The sequence below is a fragment of the Podarcis muralis genome, chromosome 2, assembly GCF_964188315.1.
Source record: "Podarcis muralis chromosome 2, rPodMur119.hap1.1, whole genome shotgun sequence".
NCBI classification, from domain to species: Eukaryota; Metazoa; Chordata; class Lepidosauria; order Squamata; family Lacertidae; genus Podarcis; species Podarcis muralis.
The window spans coordinates 111,187,637-111,206,354 of NC_135656.1; the positions used below are offsets into that span (position 1 = coordinate 111,187,637).

Consider the following 18,718-nt stretch of genomic DNA (forward strand, 5'->3'; position numbering starts at 1 on the left):
ATTTGGAAACCTATGTCCCCACTGTGGAAGGACATGTGGGTCCAGAATTGGCCTCCACAGTCACTTACGGAGTCATTGTTAAGACTGTGTTCATGGAAGATCATCTTACTTGCCTACGAGTGATCGCCAAAGAAGAAGAAGAAACCATTAGCATTCCTTACACAATCAGTGTATAAACCTTATTAAATAAATAAGTAAACAAGTTACGTAATTTTGCCACAGCAGACAGCGAGATGAGTAACTTAGCTCAAAAACTTTTCATGTTCTGAATTCACACGCCTTCTTCCATTCCCTGCTTGGAAGTAAGTCCCATTGAACTCAATGGGGTTTGTTTCTGAGTAGACCTGTACAAGGGCTCTTCCGCATTTGATTTTCTGCTGCACTTTCTAAGCACAGACCCAAGATTTATTGGACCATGTCTGAGCGGTTGGGGGGGGTGTCCCACCACTTTCCCCAGGAAAACCTGCTGTACACCACTGAATTGGAACAAATGGCAATCTGCAGAAAACCCTATTGCTGTCCATTCCGATTCAGCAGTAAACAGTTTTCTGAAGGGAAGCAGCGAGGGGGGGGGTTGACACTTCCGGACACAGACCAACAAATTTCAGACCAGTTGCTAGGAAGTGCGGCATCTCGCTTTACTGGCCGAGGGAGCCAGCGTACAGCTTCCGGGTCATGTGGCCAGCATGACTAAGCCGCTTCTGGCGAACCAGAGTAGCGCACGGAAACGCCGTTTACCTTCCCGCCGGACTGGTACCTATTTATCTACTTGCACTTTGACATGCTTTCGAACTGCTAGGTTGGCAGGAGCAGGGACCAAGCAATGGGAGCTCACCCCGTAGCGGGGATTCGAACCGCCAACCTTCTGATCAGCAAGTCCTAGGCTCTGTGGTTTAACCCACAGCGCCACCCGCGTCCCTTTCAAGCACTTAATGGGGTTTTATTATGCAGATAGATCAACAGACTCCATTCTGGAAAAATGAAAGAGTAGTTAATTTATCTCATTCACTCAGCCAGGAGTCCAGGACAACTGAACTAAGAAAGAGAGAGAAAATTACTAGGATGATGTGTGGGTAACAATGGGCAAGGGCTGGTTTAAATAAGCATAGCAACAAAGCAACAAACAAACAGGAAAACAGTAACCACATAAACATTGTGGAAAATTTTAAAACATCCTTTTTCAAAACGATCACTAGACAAGGTGCTACCAGAGAGAAGGCCCTTTCTGACACCCAGCTCCCTTAACGTCAACTAGCAGACACCCAATTTCTTCAATATAGCGCTGTTTAATATACGTAGCAAAAAATTAGAGATGTGAAGGCCCAGGGGGAAGAAAAAAAGAAAAGGAGGGGGAACCCAGTCCCCCCCCCCATATATTTCTCAGGGGCAGAGGGGTTGACTTTAGTTTCCAAAAATGGTGGGAGGACCTGGGGTGGATTTCCCCAAACTTTCTGCTGTCTCCCCCTGGGCTTTACATCTGTACACAAGCTCTGCTTCCCACACCACTCTCAGCCACAAGCCTCTGAGGGCAGAGATGCCGTTTCCTACCTCAACCACTCAGAGGGTTTCCTTCCAAAACCTAACAAACACCTTCAGGGCATAGCTGTCAACTTAGATTTGAAAATAAGGGACCAGCAGCCAAAATAAGGGATTTTCCAAGGTATGTTCAACTTCTGAGCCCCTCCGAGCCAAAGGCAGAAAGCCCAGCCAGCAGCCAAACGAAGCCTCAAGTGGTGGTTCCCACACCACAGCAACCTGGCAAAGGGGATGCAGCAAGGAAAGCCACCGTCACCTCTCCGCTGGGAAGCGCTGAGCAAAGGTGAGTCCCCAGGCAACACAGCCGATTTGATCGGCACAAGGCATGCAAGCTCCACCCCCCAGTCGTTCTTAGACTCCTTTTTTTTTTTTTTTGCTTCATAATTTTTATTGATTTGCATATTAAAAAGATATAAAACATAAAAGCTACATTCTCATTTTCACAGATTGTTTGGTACGACTTCCTTCAACCTTTCCACAAATCATCCATAATATCCTTATAAGAATCCGCATTTCTTAATTTGTATTGTCATTATCCATCCTGGTTCTTCTCTTTCTCTTTGACAGTACCCTTTTCTTTTTACAGAGCTCCTTTAAAACCCACTAGTGTTATCTGTCCTTCACTCAAGTTTTCCAGATAATTCGTAAAGTTTTCCCACTCCTTAATGAACCTCTGGTCTTTGGAATATCTAATTTTCCCTGTCATCTTATCCATCTCCGTGTAATCTAACAGTTTTGCTCTCCATTCTTCGATTGTCGGCAAATTCTCAGATTTCCAATTTTGAGCTAATAAGATTCTTGCAGCCGATGTTGCATACTGGAAAAACTTATAATCTTTCTTTTTTATCTCCCTTCCTACCAATCCCAACAAAAAAGCCTCAGGTTTTTTAACAAAAGTATATCTTAAAATCTTTTTCATTTCGTTATACACCCCCTCCCAGAACCCTTTAACTTTTTGACACTCCCACCACATGTGAAAAAAGGACCCCTCCCTTTCTCTACACTTCCAACATTTGTTACAGGTCCCGTACATTTTGGCTAATTTTACAGGAGTTAAATACCAACGGTAAAACATTTTCATTAGATTCTCCTTTAGTGTCACACAAGCTGTAAACTTAAGGTGTGTTTTCCAGAGTTTCTCCCACTCTTCAGCATATATATTATGGCCGATGTCTCTCGCCCAATGTATCGCTACCGATTTTACTTCTTCATCTATTAAATTCCAGTCTAGTAGCTGGTTATACATTTTAGACAAAATTCTATAGTTGTTGTTCAATATTTCAGTCTGGAATCTAGAGTCTTTGTCGGCGTATCCTTTATCTGTAATATCTTTCTTAAACATTCCATTTAACTGAAAGTAATGCAGCCAGTCATATACTTTCTCCTTAATCTGATCGTACGGCTTTAATTTCCACTTCCCTTCTTCTTTCGTTAACAGTTGCTCGTATGTGGGCCAGTTATCTCTCGTATTTATCTTTTTGACACTCATCACTTCTAGCGGCGATAGACTCGTTCTTAGACTCCTTATTGGGTGAGCAACGCAGCCAAGCGTTGGAGCCTCCCTCCTCCCTGGCCGGCAGGGAAGGAGGGAGGGAGAGGAGCTGCTTCCTTTGAAACTCGGGGAATTTAAGGGACATCATCAATAAGGGACAGCAGCGGGACACAGCGCTGGGATAAGGGACTCTCCCGCCAAATAAGGGACGGTTGACAGCTATGCTTTAGGGATGCTACCACAGGCAAGCCCAAGCGAAGCCTCCCACACAACATGCAAGTTTCTCCTTCATTCTTGGGGCGCTGGGGTGAGGTGGGGTGAAGTTTACTGGCCCTCCTGAAGCCTGGCCAAAATGAGGTTTGGGGGAGTTGTGGTCCGGCAGCCGAGAAACTGGTCCTTTTCCTTGACCCATGCAATTCTCTCTCTCTCTGCCCTGCACAGTGAATGTGACTTTGTACCCAGACACGGCGCACCCCAACCTCATCCTGTCCGAGGATCTGAAGTACGTCCAATGGGGAGACAGGCGCCAGGACCTGCCCGACAACCCCGAGAGATTCGACAAGGAGATGTTTGTCCTGGGCCGCGAGAGATTCACTTCTGGGCGGCATTGGTGGGACGTGGAGGTCGGAGGGGAATGGGCCGAGTGGGCGGTTGGTGTGGCGCGAGAGTCTGTCAGGAGGAAGGGGGACGTCACCCTTAACCCTAGCGAGGGGTTCTGGGCTCTGCAGAAGACCATGGTGGACACTTTTGGGTCCTTCTCCGATTGGCAGCTCTCAGCTTCGACTTCCCCTAAGCTGACCGTCGTGTACGCCAGAAGCGAGCTCAGGAAGATCCGAGTATCCCTACACTACGAAGAGGGCCTCGTGGAGTTTTTCGACGGCGACACCAACAACTCAATCTTCGCTTTCCCCTCAGCTTCCTTCTCTGGGGAGAGGATCTGCCCGTTTTTCCACCTGAAGTGGGGAGGCAAGCTGAAATGTTGACTCTCGAGGATCCATTTCCGCAACTCTTGAAAATGAGGGCGCTTTCTTCTCTAGGCCTAGGCAAGGAGGCGCAGCCTGATAAATTTTTAGCACTTCCAGTTCTCAGCCCTGCAGATTTTAGTCAGGCGAGTCGTGGTAATTAAGGATGCTATTGGCCTTTGGCTGTTATTTACTAAAAAAAATAAGCCAGCATGTGGACGTCAAATCCTGACTGGAGCTTCGGCTGGGGCAAAGCAACACATAGCACTTTTTCCAGTTTGGATAGCCCCCGTCACATTTAGTAAACAAAAGTCAAGCACACAAGGAGATAACCACATGCTTATTTGGCCCTTAGTATATTTCATCAGTGGGGCCAAAGTGGAAGTATACACCCATAGCATTAAAAAAATGAGTAAAATGAGATTAGAGCCTCCTTTCTCATTGCTATATTTTGAATTGTCTTGCCCTCTCTTCATTATTTTATTACTGTCCTTTTAACCCAGGATCTGTGGCCCTTCATATGTCATTGGACTCTACCTCCCATCAACCCCAGCTAACATGGCCAATTATCAGGGGTGATGGGAGCAGTAGTCCAGCAAAATCTGGAGATCCACAGGCTTCTCATTGACTTTTCAAAACCTGCAAGGCAAGAAAACCAAGCAGCAGCTCAGATTTTCATTGCGTGTGGTGCAATTATGCATTGAATTGCATTCCCGCAGCTATCAAATTGTGGCTAATAGGAAGCTTTTAGTCATAGAAACCCTGATAGAAAGAGGAACTCTTACACACAAGATTCATCCTTTCCTTTTTTATATATTTTTGTTGAAGAGGCTATTTGAAAGCACTGAACTGAAATAAAAACCTTTAAAACGAAGTCTGTTTGGCATGCTACAATCGTTGCGTTTATTTCCACCATTCTTCAGATGGGTATAATCATTAGAGCTGCAGTCAGGAAGTGGTAGCTGTGTGCCTTAATCCCTTTTAAAATACAGTGGTACCTCGGGTTACATACACTTCAGGTTACATACGCTTCAGGTTACAGACTCCGCTAACCCAGAAATAGTGCTTCAGGTTAAGAACAGTTTCAGGTTAAGTACGGACCTCCAGAATGAATTAAGTACTTAACCTGAGGTACCACTGTAAGCAACTATCCTACTTTTAAGACATCTGAAGGCAGCCCTGTTTAGGGAAGTTTTTAATGTTTAATGATGTACAGTGAGAGAGGAGGAGGCCTGGGCTTGGAGTCAGGGGTGTTGCTATGGAGCTGGAGTACAAAACCAGGATTTCTGAATAGTGGAAAATGGGGTGCTTTTACAGTGGTACCTCGGGTTACAGACACTTCAGGTTACAGGCTTGGCTAACCCAGAAATAGTACCTCGGATTAAGAACTTTGCTTCAGGATGAGAACAGAAATCGTGCAGCGGCAGCAGCAGGAGGCCCCATTAGCTAATGTGGTGCTTCAGGTTAAGAACAGTTTCAGGTTAAGAACGGACCTTCAGAATGAATTAAGTACTTAACCTGAGGTACCACTGTAGGTATTTCCTTGGAACGCCCCCTGTGGGAGAGGAAATTAGTTGAAGAAGAAAACACTTTGTCGAAAAGTAGCCAGGAAATGAAAGAATGTGACAAGAGGCTGGAAGCAGATCAGGCCATCAAAAGGAATGGGCAGGAATTCCCCATGTGTGAAATCAGAACAGCTCCGATTTCTTTTATCTCTGAAGAACTTGTTAAGGAAAGATGAAGATCCAGTGTTTCCCAAACTTGGGCCTCCAGCTGTTTTTGGACTACAACTCCCATCATCCCTGGCTAGCAGGGACAGTGGTCAAGGATGATGGGAATTGTAGTTCAAAAACAGCAGGAGGCCCAAACCCTGGATTAGACCTTCCTCCCTGGAAAGATGTTCTCTCTGCATCTATAGAAGCATATAATGATCATTAAGCTTACTGTTAATGACACAAAACCCTCCGATATAAAGCCTCTGGAAACCTTTCCCCTCCAGTCTCTGTGTACGTGTAAAAAATATATATATATTCCATCAAGCAGCAGCACAGAAAGTGAGGATCATCTGGTAGTGGGTTTCAGGCAGGGATTCCTTCCACCTGGTGATACCGAATTAAGGAACTTAATTAAGGAACTTCTCCGTGCAAAGTATGCAAAATTATTCCTCTGAACTGCAGCCTCTCCCTGTATGTCTTCTCCTGGGGCATTTTGATCACTGGTAGTTTATTTATCCACTCAATACATGCCTTTTTCTTTGCAATTAAATTTCAAGCCCACCTTTCTTCCCAAAGGAGTATGACACATGCACTCACACACCAATTTCTGTTGTTAAACGTTTCCAGGCTTGCTTACTATTATGGGCTGTCTACTTAAGAACCTGTGCTGGCATTCAGCTGTAACAGAATTTTATGGAATTCTGGGTGATGTGGAAAAACTGGAAAGACACCAAAGAGATTGTATAAATGCTATAACTTCAATCATCCAATGGTGCCATATAGGGGACAATTCAGAAGAGAGAAGTGGGATTCTCAGAGTTGTGGCAACGGGCAGTGGCTTAGATGGGTTTTTCTTCTTAGAAAGTCAATCAGTCCAATCCATGGAACAATCTATCAATGATCCTAGGCACAATGGCTTTATGCCATCTGCAGAATGAGAGGCCTGATGCAGAATAACTGGTCATCAGCCACTGTGAAACAGGATACAGTGGTACCTTGGTTCTCAAACGCCTTGGTTCCCAAATGCCAAAAACCTGGAAGTGTTCCCGTTTTTAAACGTTTTTCGGAAGCCGAATGCCCAATGTGGCTGTCTGCTATTGTTCCCGGGGCGCCTGCACCAATCAGAAGCTGCACCTTGGTTTTCAAACATTTCGGAAGTCAAACAGACTTCTGGAACTGATTAAGCTTGGCGCTCTTTTTTTTGCTCTTTATTTTGAGTTTTTGCTTTTGAGGCTTTTTCGGTTAATTTGTGTGCCTGCAGAAATGGATAAAAGCCCCCCAGCGAAACAATGACGATCATCAATGCAGGTCAGGAAAAATAATAATTCTAATTTTTATTATCTACAATAGTGTCTTATTTATTTTATAGTGGGGTACATTGATTATTGCTTTCATTTCATGGCTCAATGGTCTCGTTAGATAGTAAAATTCATGTTAAATGGCTGTTTTAGGGGTAGTTTTTGAAAGTCTGGAACGGATTAATCCATGACTTTCTGTGAGAAAGCGCGCCTTGGTTTTGGAACGCTTTGGTTTTGGAACGGACTTCTGGAACGGATTAAGTTTGAGAACCAAGGTACCACTGTACTAGATTAGATGAGCCTTTAAACTATTTATTTATATACATGGAGGGCTCTTTCCATGCCCATGGGTCTCAGGGGGGAGCTGCTACTACCAGCCCAGCATAAAATGCCCCCCTCTGCCCCCAACTCAGACATAAAGACACTTGACCATCCCACTCTGGGTTTCAAGATCGCTGAGAGGCAGAAAAACTATTAGATAAAGCAAACTTTATTAACAGAGACCCTGTCTTGGCCCCAACACAAGAGGAGCAGCCGTCTTCGGCAACAGCAGAAACAGCAGGCTTTTCACTCCCAGGAAATCTCCATGTCCAAACCCTCACTCCTGACTCTCCTGAGGAATTCGTCATAGTCTGCCCTGAAGATGCGTGAGCAAGCCGGCACATCGATGAAGCTCAGCTGGTTTTCCGAGGACAACAGCAGGTGGATGGTGCTTCCGGACACCCTGGTTTCCATCAAGGAGAGCTTCTGGAGGTGAGTCAGGGCTGTGGCCGGCGGCTCCAGCACCTGCTCAAACACGCTGTCCAGGGAGAAAGGCAGGCAAGCCAGCAGCAAGCTTTCGAGTTGCGGCGAATGTCTCAGCAGGGACACAAGGCATGCTCTGAACACGGCTTTGTGCTGGGAAGGAAGGGGGCCTTCTGAGTCAGGGTACATCAGGAAAATGTACCGGAGGTGGGGGAATTGATGAGGCGCGGGGCTGAAATTTTCCTCCAAGTCTTCAATCATTTCCTCGTCGTCATCGTCGTCATTGTCATCAGGGGCACACACTGCTGGAGGAGGGAGGTTAGCCACCAATTTCCGGAGGTTCAGGCAGTGGCCCAGGAAGGTCCAGAAGGAAGAGGCATCTTCGCAGAGAAAGCCACTCAATGAAAGAGAGTGGAGCTGTGGTCCGAGGGCGGCTGCCATCGGCAGAAGATCAGCAACATCGCACTGGCTGTCGTTGTCAAGGGTCAGGCAGGAGATGTGGCGCCACGGTGCAAAGTCCTGGCCAAAGCCCCCAGGGTTGCCTTCGAGAATCAGAGTCACGTCGGCCAAGTGCGGGCACACGGCTAAAACGGCGGGCAGGCAGCTCAGTGCCACATCGTCCAATTCTGTGAGGGTCAGCGTGAGCCCGTGGCCGCTATGGGCGGACATCCTGCGTCTCGCCAGCTCCTCCAGCGAGGGGAACTCGGGGGCGACTGGGACGTTGTTGAACTGCCGCCTGTAGATCGCGCACACAGCCTCCAGAACGAAAGGGTGGTCCAAGATCTTCAGGCTCCGCAAGGCCAGGAGCAGAAAGACCAAGTGCTGAACCATGCATTGGAGGAGAGGTCTACCCATCAGGTATCTGGCTCTGAGCACCTTCAAGGCCGGCGAGCGGAGCGAGCCCGTGGCAGGGTCGTAGGCCAAGTGGAGGAGGCACTCTGGAGAAAGCCTGCTGCAATCGACAACATCCAGTTCAAGTAGCTGCCGGCAGTGGGAGCCCACGGCAGCAAGCACCTGGGCATTGCACTGGGTGTCCGACAGGTTGAGTTGGGCGAGGCTCGGCAAAGCTTTCACCAGGTCGACGAGGGAGTCTGCGGGGATCCGGCAGCAGCCTCTGATATCCAGGGAGGACAGGTTCTGCCATGTCAGGGAAAGAGAAAGGGAAAGGTTTGTTTTTGCTCACGTGCAACAGCGTTTGCAGACCTCCAGATTCGCCGGACTACAAATCCCATCAGCCGCAGCCAGCACAGAGGCGTATGGGGCAGCACCAAGTTGGCAGAAGTCGTTGTAAATAATAATAATACTAAATAATAATAATAATAATAAATAAATAAAAAAATAAATAAATAAATAAATAATAATAATAATAATAATAATAATAATAATAATAATAATAATAATAATAATAATTTATTATGTATACCTCGCCCATCTGGCTGAGTTTCTCCAGCCACTCTGGGCGGCTCCCAATCAAGTATTAAAAACTTTACAGCGTTAAATATTAAAAACTTCCCTGAACAGGGCTGCCTTCAGATGTATTTTAAAGATAGGATAGCTACTTATTTCCTTCACATCTGAAGGCAGGGTATTCCACAGGGTGGGCACCACTACCGAGAAGGCCCTCTGTCTGGTTCCCTGTAACCTCACTTCTCGCAATGAGGGAACCGCCAGAAGGCCCTCGGAGCTGGATCTCAGTGTCCGGGCTGAACGATGGGGGTGGAGACACTCCTTCAGGTATACAGGACCGAGGCTGTTTGGGGCTTTTAAGGTCAGCACCAACACTTTGAATTGTGCTCAGAAATGTACTGGGAGCCAATGCAGGTCTCTCAAGACCGGAGTTACATGGTCTCAGCGGCTGCTCCCAGTCACCAGTCTAGCTGCCGCATTCTGGCTTAGTTGTCGTTTCTGGGTCACCTTTAAAGGTAGCCCCACATAGAGCGCATTGCAGTATCCAAGCGGGAGATAACTAGAGCATGCACCACTCTGGCGAGACAATCCGTGGGCAGGTAGGGTCTCAGCTTGCCTACCAGATGGAGCTGGTAAACAGCTGCCCTGGACACAGACTTGACCTGCGCCTCCGTGGGCAGCTGCAAGTCCAAAATGACTCCCAGGCTGCGCACCTGGTCTTTCAGGAGCACAGTTGCCCCATTCAGGACCAGAGTTTCCCCTCACCTGCCCACCCCCTGTCCCCCCAAAAAACAGTACTTCTGTCTTGTCAGGATTCAACCTCAATCTGTTAACCGCCACCCATCCTCAAACCACTTCCAAACACTCACACAAAATAGAGAGAACTAATTGACAAATAGTGGAAACCAGGCCGCTTGGAAAGGGTGCTTCATCCTTCGGCAAGAACTTGAACTGAGTCGATTGCTGTGTTGTTACCTGTTTTGACTTTCTTAAAAAGGAGTGAAGTTGAGACCAGGCCAACCATGGAAAGAGGACATCCCCAAATTTCTCTTTCACTGCAGGGACCAGTAAGGAACTCTGCATATCAAGTTTCCGCAAACCATTGTTTCTTAGAGTGCCATTCCTCCACGTTAAGAGCCCTGTGCTTGTTGTAAACATGGGATAAAGGAAGGCGTATCAAGTGAGCTAAGCCGCCAGCAGCAAAGCGCAGGTGCAGGTGCGAGCAAGACTCCCGCAGGGCAGATCCACAGGTGTCTCAAGCACACAACTCAAGCTAAGAATCCAGGAGGAGCCCTGCACAGACAGGCCAGGAGGCGACAAGAGAGGAGTCCCCATTTTAGAGGAAGGAGCTCCCCCCAGGAACCAAGTCAGAGCACAAAGCATGCACACCCCTTACCTTGCAACGCACTGCGATGATGTCGGCAACGGCCTTGATGACCAGCCTCGGGCACACGTTCAAGCTCAGCACCGTCAGCTGCGGCACCAGGAGGAAGCGCAGGACCGGTCGGTTCAAGCGATTGCCTTCCTCCATTAACTTGAACAGCTTCTGGACAAGGGAGTCAGCTGGGTGGGGAGGAAATACCCAGATATAAACACAAAGCTTTGCACAACAATTAGACACATGCTTTCCTCAGGTGATTAGGAGCTAGAAGCAAACCAGAAGGTGCAGAGGGTAACAGGGAAAGTTCCCCTGGCTATAGGGAACCAGGCAGAGGGCCTTCTCGGTAGTGGCACCCGCCCTGTGGAACGCCCTCCCACCAGATGTCAAGGAAACAAACAACTATCCGATTTTTAGAAGACATTTGAAGGCAGCTCTGTTTAGGGAAGTTTGTAATGACTAATGTTTTAACGTATTTTTAATATTTGGTTGGAAGCCGCCCAGAGTGGCTGGGGAAACCCAGCCAGATGGGCAGGGTATAAATAAATAAATAAATAAATAAATAAATAAATAAATAATAATAATAATAATATCATTTATACCCCGCCCATCTGGCTGGGTTTCCCCACCCACTCTGGGCAGCTTCCAACAAAATGTTAAAATACAATAGTCCGTCAAACATTAAAGGCTTCCCTAAACAGGGCTGCCTTCAGATGTCTTTTAAAGATAAGATAGCTGCTTATTTCCTTCACATCTGATGGGAGGGCATTCCACAGGGCGGGCACCTCTGGCTGGTTTCCTGCAACCTCACTTCTCACAAGGAGGGAACCACCAGAAGGCCCTGGACCTCAGTGTCTGGGCTGAATGATGAGGGTGGAGACGCTCCTTCAGGTATACTGGACTGAGGCCGTTTAGGGCTTTTAATGTCAGCACCAACACTTTGAATTGTGCTTGGAAACATACTGGGAGCCAATGCAGGTCTTTCAAGACTGGTGTTATGTGGTCTCAGTGGCCACTCACAGTCACCAGTCTAGCTGCTGCAATCTGGATTAGTTGTAGTTTCCGGTTTACCTTCAAAGGTAGCCTCACATAGAGCGCATTGCAGTAGTCCAAGCGAGAGATAACCAGAGCATGCACCACTCTGGCGAGACAGTCCGCGGGCAGGTAGGGTCTCAGCCTGCGTACCAAAAGGAGCTGGTAGACAGCTGCCCTGGACACAGAATTGACCTGCCCCTCCATGAGCAGCTGTGGGTCCAAAATGACTCCCAGGCTGCACACCTGGTCCTTCAGGGGCACAGTTACCCCATTCCGGATCAGGGAGTGCTCCACACCTGCGCGCCTCCTGGGGAACTTTGCTCTGGACCACAACTCCCATCATCTCTGACTACAGGCCGTGCTGGCTGGGGCCCATGGGAATTGGAGTCCAACAGCAGCTGGACGGCCACCAGCTCCCCAGCTCTGCCTTAAGAGATGGAGCCTTCCTACCTAGGCAGCTTTTCTAGCCAGGTGAGCTTGAGAACCAGTTTTTACAGGACCACCTGCATAAGATGCTACAAGGCTCAGAGATGCAAATTGCAGGAGGCTACAAGACGCCCGCCCCCCGAAATAATTCGCCCGATTGCCTTTTTGAAATGCAATCTGTGGCTTGGCCATGGGGTCTTTGTGGCCGGTCTCTCCTTTGCCTCCCATGTGCCGTGTCCCTCTTACGCAGGCAGATGTAGGGCTCTGCAACAGAGCGAACGAGGTGTCCATCCTGGTGGTTTTCTGCACAAACTTTGGCCCAGATGCGCTGGATATTTTTAGCCACATTCTCCAGGCACAGCCATTCCAGTGAGCGGACCGTTCTCCTCTTGGGCATGGAGCTGCTGGAGACAGAAGCATGAGAGAAGGGTGAGAGGGGAAAGCTAGGCCTTTGCAAGGTAGGTTTTCAAGTCAAAACTGTAAACACCACGACTGATCTGTTAAGATCCTGCCAAGGACTCTTTGCTTTCTTGATTACAGTGGTACAGTGGTGCCCCGCAAGACGAACGCCTCGCAAGACGGAAAACCCGCTAGACGAAAGGGTTTTCTGTTTTGGAGGCGCTTCGCAAAACGAATTTCCCTATGGGCTTCCTTCGCAAGACGAAAGCCCATAGGGAAATCTCCGGGACAGCGGGGAAGCGCAGCGCATCTTCCCCACTGTCCTCGGACCTCCTCCGAAGGCTGGCGGCGGGCGGAGAGACCTCCTCCCGCCGCCAGCCTTCGTTTCTCCGCTATCCCGGACGGCTTTTGAAGGCAGGCGGGGGGGGAGCAAAGACTTTCGCCCCCCGCCGGCCTTCAGAAGAGGTCCAAGACCTCTTCTGAAGGCCGGCGGGGGGCAAAAGTCTTTGCTCCCCCCTGCCTGCCTTCCTGGGGGCTTTTAAATCGCCCCGGGACAGCGGAGAAGTACTCCGCTGTCCCGGGGTTTTTTAAAATGCTGGCGGGCGGCAGCGGAGGCTTCGCTGCCGCCCGCCAGCATTTTAAGATCGCCCCGGGACAGCGGAGAAGTCTCCGTCCCGGGGTTTTTTAAAATGCTGGGGGTGGGAAGAAAAGCCCTTGTCCCCCCCCCCCCCCAGCCTTCAGAAGAGGTCAGGGGACAGACTGTCCCCGGACCTGGTCTGAAGGCGGTTTCCATAGGAACGCATTGATTGATTTTCAATGCATTCCTATGGGAAACCGTGCTTCGTAAGACGAAAAACTCGCAAGAAGAAAAAACTTGCGGAACGAATTAATTTTGTCTTGCGAGGCACCACTGTACCTGTAATCCCAGGAACTACATAGGGAATGAGCAGTGTGTTATCTGCTTACAGAAGCCATTGGTTCCTTAGTAGCCTCAGTTTGAATACAGTGGTACCTCAGGTTACAGACGCTTCAGGTTACAGACTCCGCTAACACAGAAATAGTACCTCGGGTTAAGAACTTTACCTCAGGATGAGAACAGAAATCACACGGCAGCGGCGCGGTGGCAGTCAGAAGCCCCATTAGCTAAAGTTCTCAGGTTAAGAACACTTTCAGGTTAAGAACAGACCTTAACCCGAGGTACCACTGTATTGTGTCAGGTATGCACAAGGTATTTCCTGGCACCCCACAAATCTCAGGTAGGCTCCCCTGGTACTGATGTCCTTTCAGAGGCAGGTGAACTGGTGTATCTAATTTTAACCGAATGATTTTCAATGAAAACAAAACCAGACGTTGTTTTCATTCAGTTTCTGAAAGTTTCCCTGTTAGGAGAAGTACCAATTTATAAAATGATTTCTAACTCAACTTTGTATTTCATATTCTTTGGTGCTGAATCCTCATCAGCCTTGCTAAAATCTGTGTCAGCCAGCCCAAAATTAGCCAAGTATTCCAAAAGTGGGCAAAAACGTTAAGTCAGTACTTGCTGGCTGGTCACTGGGTGTAACGAAGTAGATCAGTTAACGTAGGAGTCAGCAAACTTTTCCAGCAGGGGGCTGGTCCACTGTCCCTCAGACCTTGTGGGGGGCCGGACTATATTGGGGTGGGGGGATGGACAAATTCCTATGCCCCACACCCGGGGTTGGTGCATATCGGAAATCTAACGGGGGAGGGGGCGAGCATGCTGGCTACAGACCCGTCAAGGACACACTCCGGAATAGAGACGCGGAGGGAAAGTCGGAAGAAACAGCCCGCGGCTGTTGGGACTGGCCACTTCGCGTTTGCGTTTTGGAAATCAAACAGAATTCCTGGCCCAAATTAAGACGCGCCCCGGGGTTAGGAAACCCACGAGGCGGTAGCGGGGGGCTCACGAGCTGGGGCCAAGGCCGGGGGAGCAGGGGAAGCCACCGCGCCCATGCTGCCTCCCAGGAAGGCACGACAGGCGCCTCCGCCCCAGAATAACGCCGGGGAAAGCGGAGCAAAAAAGCGCACTTTGGGGAGGCGCCCGAGAGACGCGCCCCGTCCCGGGCCACCTGCGTACTCTACTGAAGCGGGGGGGGGGGGGGAGAGAGAGAGAAACGGGGGCGGAGGGCACCCCCCCAAAAAAATGCACCCTGGCCGCCCCCCTTTGACAACCGTCTGGGGGCAGGAGTGGATCTGCCCACCAGAAAGCTCCGATGGTTCCCACATTTCCTCTCCCGTCTCCAGGCTTCGCTTGCAGGCAGCAGACGCCCACCTGCGCAGATACCGCCCGCTTCTCCCGCGCTTACTGCAGCGCCCAGGACGCCCACCGCCCTCTCCTCCCCACTGCCTTGGCGGGGTGGGGGGTGGGAAGGCAAAGAAGCCCTGTCCCGCTCCTTCCTTCCCTTCCGCCGCGGAGCTCTTGCCTTGCCTCTGCGGGCGCGCCGTCGAAAAAACAGGAGCGAAGACGCACGTGGCGAGCAGGAACCAAACTAAGACTCGCGGCGGGGGCGGGGCCTCTTCAAGGTTCGGCCGGGTAAACCACGCCCCCTCACCGAAGGCGACGTTTTCCTAGGCAGGGTTGGGTCCCAGCTGTGTGTTGCACCTGCGCAGTGCCGTCGGAGCCCGGCAGGTGTAAGCGCGCCCTTGATGGGCGAAGGCGGCCTTGGGAGCGTCTGGCAGCTTAGAGACCGGGCTCGTGGCTGGCGGGGCGCGCTGCGATTGGTTGGCTCCGGGAGCGAGGCTTGAGCGTGGGGGAAATCCTGCCGGCAAAGTTGCCTTGAGGGAGACCTTGAAAAGGCTGCAGCCCAAGAGTTGTTACAGGGTTGATTTTCATGCCAGGGACGCTTCTGGGATTTTTATTTCTCAATACATCAGTGTTTCCCAGACTTAGCTCTCCAGCTGATTTTGGTGGATGCAGGGACACCCAAAAGGTGCTCTGCTCCCTGCCAGGCTGAGGCATAGCTGTCAACCTTCATATTTGAAAATAAGGGATCAGCAGTCTTGAAAATAAGAGATCAGCAGCTTCACCTGTCCCGGGGACAGTCTACGGGATATCTAACAATCTGGGATAGCAGTGGGAAGCAGCGGAAAACAGCACTGGAATAAGGGAATCTCCCGCAAAAAAAGGGAAGGTTGACAGCTATGGGCTGAGGAGCTGTGGGGTCTCCTTCTCACAGTGGAGTGGCCCCCTCCTGTTCCTTTTCTCAACGCCACAAGCAGGCAGAAACTCCGCCCGGCTCCACCTGCAGACGCAGCTACAGGCGTCGCCCACTAGTCCCTGAATGCTCTGCAGGCCCCATCCTCAGGTCCCCTGCAATACAGTGGTACCTCAGGTTAAGTACTTAATTCGTTCCGGAGGTCTGTTCTTAACCTGAAATTGTTCTTAACCTGAAGCACCACTTTAGCCAATGGGGCCTCCTGCTGCCGCTGCGCTGCCGGAGCACGATTCCTGTTCTCATCCTGAAGCAAAGTTCTTAACCTGAAGCACTATTTCTGGGTTAGCGGAGTCTGTAACCTGAAGCGTATGTAACCTGAAGCATATGTAACCTGAAGCGTATGTAACCCGAGGTACCACTGTATTAGCAACAGAAGCAGCAACCAGCTTCTTTCTTTCTTTTTAATATTTTTTATTCAAAATTAAAACAAAACATATTATCCAAAAATATATCACCCTTATTCCCCCCCCCTCCCGTTTTTCATCCCTCCCCCCACCCTCCCACACAAAACCCACCCACCCCCACCTTCCCTCAGTTCCAGTCTTTGGTTTCTCTGAGAATGCTGTTTCCTGCATGTTACAAAGTTGTATAGATCCTCAAACTATTTAGCTGATTATTATCAATAAAAGGTTTGTGTATGTTTATTCAAAGTATCAACCAGCTTCTTTCGACGCCGGACCCTGATCTGCAGATGCTCTGGTGGGCCCCTGCCATCGAGGGCGCCGCCTGTAAATCACCAGGTGGGGAGAGATGCTATTTCTTATTTAATAATACTTCTTGTATTTTTTATTCTTTTGCACCCTCTCAACAGCTCAACACCCTATTCTGCTCTAAATCCAGAGCTGGCCCAGCATCTCTGTGTAAGGTTGGGAGACGGTGGCATAACGTAGGTTGCCAGTGCCCGGGGCAGGCAAGCCACCAACACCACTGAAGCACCCCACCCCAGGGATTCCCGCTGCCCCTGCCCCCTTTTACCCATTAATATGGGCTTCCTCAAGCCTCATTCATTTAGGTTCAAAACTCCATTCATAAAGTACCTCTTTGCTCAGATCCCTGACAGCCACGCAACAGCGGCCCTCAGGGTCAAGAGGAAAATGACACCAACATATCTGCAAAGGCATTGCATCTGCCTGGGGAGGCCAGCTCAGTTTGCAGAAGGAGCCTGCGACTCCGGGACAACACAGGAAATCATTGAATATGGCAAACATAGTGATTCACTGAATCTACATATTGGCTCAATGTTATTCTATGAGAAAACTTTAGAAGCGCATAAGATATCACTCGGCGTATCAGTCTTCTCTGTTCCAATGGCATTTAGGACCCAGGGAAGTGAGGTTTCAGGAGAGGGGTTAGCAAGCCCACTCCAGTTTGCCATAATCCCCGAGATGTAGAGTTTTGGATTTGATATCCCGCTTTATCACTACCCGAAGGAGTCTCAAAGCGGCTCACATTCTCCTTTCCCTTCCTCCCCCACAACAAACACTCTATGAGGTGAGTGGGGCTGAGAGACTTCAGAGAAGTGTGACTGGCCCAAGGTCACCCAGCAGCTGCATGTGGAGGAGCGGAGACGCGAACCCGGTTCCCCAGATTATGAATCTACCGCTCTTAACCACTACACCACAATCAGATCTGCAGAAGCTTTCCAAGGAGTCATAACCGGTGATATCCTGCCAGGCGGTTAACCATCTCATTCACAATGCTTACTCACCCCATAGTGGAATTAAACCCTAACAAGACAACGGGGTGTATCTGACATGACTCAGGAAGTAAGGAATTGTACTTTCTATTGTACTGTAATGGAGTAAGCAAAAAAACCAAAACACCTATACTTGATTGAGAGGGGTGTGCCTGGATCTCAGATTTCTGCCTGACACCATACCTTTTCTGTGATATATCTATGATGTTTTGAGGATGCATCTAGAAATGTATTACGCCAGAGTTTCTCAAACTTGGGCCTCCAGCTGTTTTTGGACTACAACTCCCATCATCCCTAGCTAGCAGGACCAGTGGTCAGGGATGGTGGGAGTTGTAGACCAAAAACAGCTGGAGGCCATGGGCATAGCCAGGGTTTTTGTTGGGGGCCAGGACTTGATGGGGGGCAGAACTGACGTGATTGGTCAGTTAGTTCAGTATTTCTGTTGTTTTACTTGATCTGGGGAGGGGCAGCAGCTGGCCCCCTCCTCCCCCCTTGGCTAAGCCCATGCTGGAGGTCCAAGGCTGAGAAACACTATACAGGATTATGGGAAACTCTGAAAACTTTCAAAACCTGAAGTAACCATTTTTCCTGGTTTCTGGCTGCTTCATCTTTGGAGCTGGAAGTCTTGTTGCGACAATAAATATCTGGCCTCCTGGCTGCTGTTTTGCTTCTGAAGCCTTTCGCTTGTGACCCCCGATCTGAACCCATGAGATTTGGGACTACAGTGGCACCTCGGGTTACAGACGCTTCAGGTTACAGTCTTTGCTAACCCAGAAAAAGTACCTCTGGTTAAGAACTTTGCTTCAGGATGACAACAGAAATTGCACAGTGGCAGCAGTGGGAGGCCCCATTAGCTAAAGTGGTACCTCAGGTTAAGAACAGTTTCAGGTTAAGAATGGACCTCCAAAACGAATTAAGTTCTTAACCCGAGGTACCACTGTAGTTGGCTCCGAAGAGCGCCCCTCCCCCGCTGGTTCCCTGCCACGGAAAGGAGCCCAAAGATAATCTCTAGCCTAACCTCCTGCCATGCAGTTATCTCAACTAAAGCATCCATGACCGTCCAACAACATCTGCTTAAAAACCTCCAAGGAAGGAGAGGCCAAGAACTCCCCCCTACCACTATTGCCCCTCCTATTTGCCCCAGCTACACCCCCCTCCCGTTACCCACACACACACACCGCCCCACAGCCTTAGAGGCAGATCAGCCTCCCTTGCCTACAGATCACAACTTGCAGCCTCCACCGAAACCACGTGGCGGCCGAGAACCAAAACAATGCAGCGGCTGCGGAGGAGGAGGCGAGGTGGGCGGGGCCCTTCCCATGCTCTGCACCTCCAAGCCACGCCCCTCATTGACCACGCCCCTTTCGCTCGCTCACAAAAACAAGGCTGGCTGAAGA

General features: G+C 49.5%; 2 protein-coding genes across 2 annotated transcripts; one reads left to right on the forward strand and one right to left on the reverse strand.

Moving 5' to 3' along the window:
- The first annotated feature begins 2,705 nt into the window (after positions 1-2,705).
- LOC114590969 (butyrophilin subfamily 1 member A1-like) lies at positions 2,706-4,080 on the forward strand. Its single transcript, XM_077923546.1, has 2 exons — positions 2,706-2,721; positions 3,470-4,080. Exons 1-2 carry the CDS (start codon positions 2,706-2,708, stop codon positions 4,009-4,011), a joined length of 558 nt encoding a protein of 185 aa, XP_077779672.1. The 3' UTR covers positions 4,012-4,080.
- Positions 4,081-7,542: 3,462 nt separating this feature from the next.
- LOC114592044 (uncharacterized) lies at positions 7,543-12,390 on the reverse strand. Its single transcript, XM_077923547.1, has 3 exons — positions 12,240-12,390; positions 10,551-10,717; positions 7,543-8,884 (listed from the first exon to the last, which is right to left on the reverse strand). The coding sequence occupies exons 1-3, from the start codon at positions 12,388-12,390 to the stop codon at positions 7,571-7,573; spliced, it is 1,632 nt and encodes a 543-aa protein (XP_077779673.1). The 3' UTR covers positions 7,543-7,570.
- Positions 12,391-18,718: the final 6,328 nt, after the last annotated feature.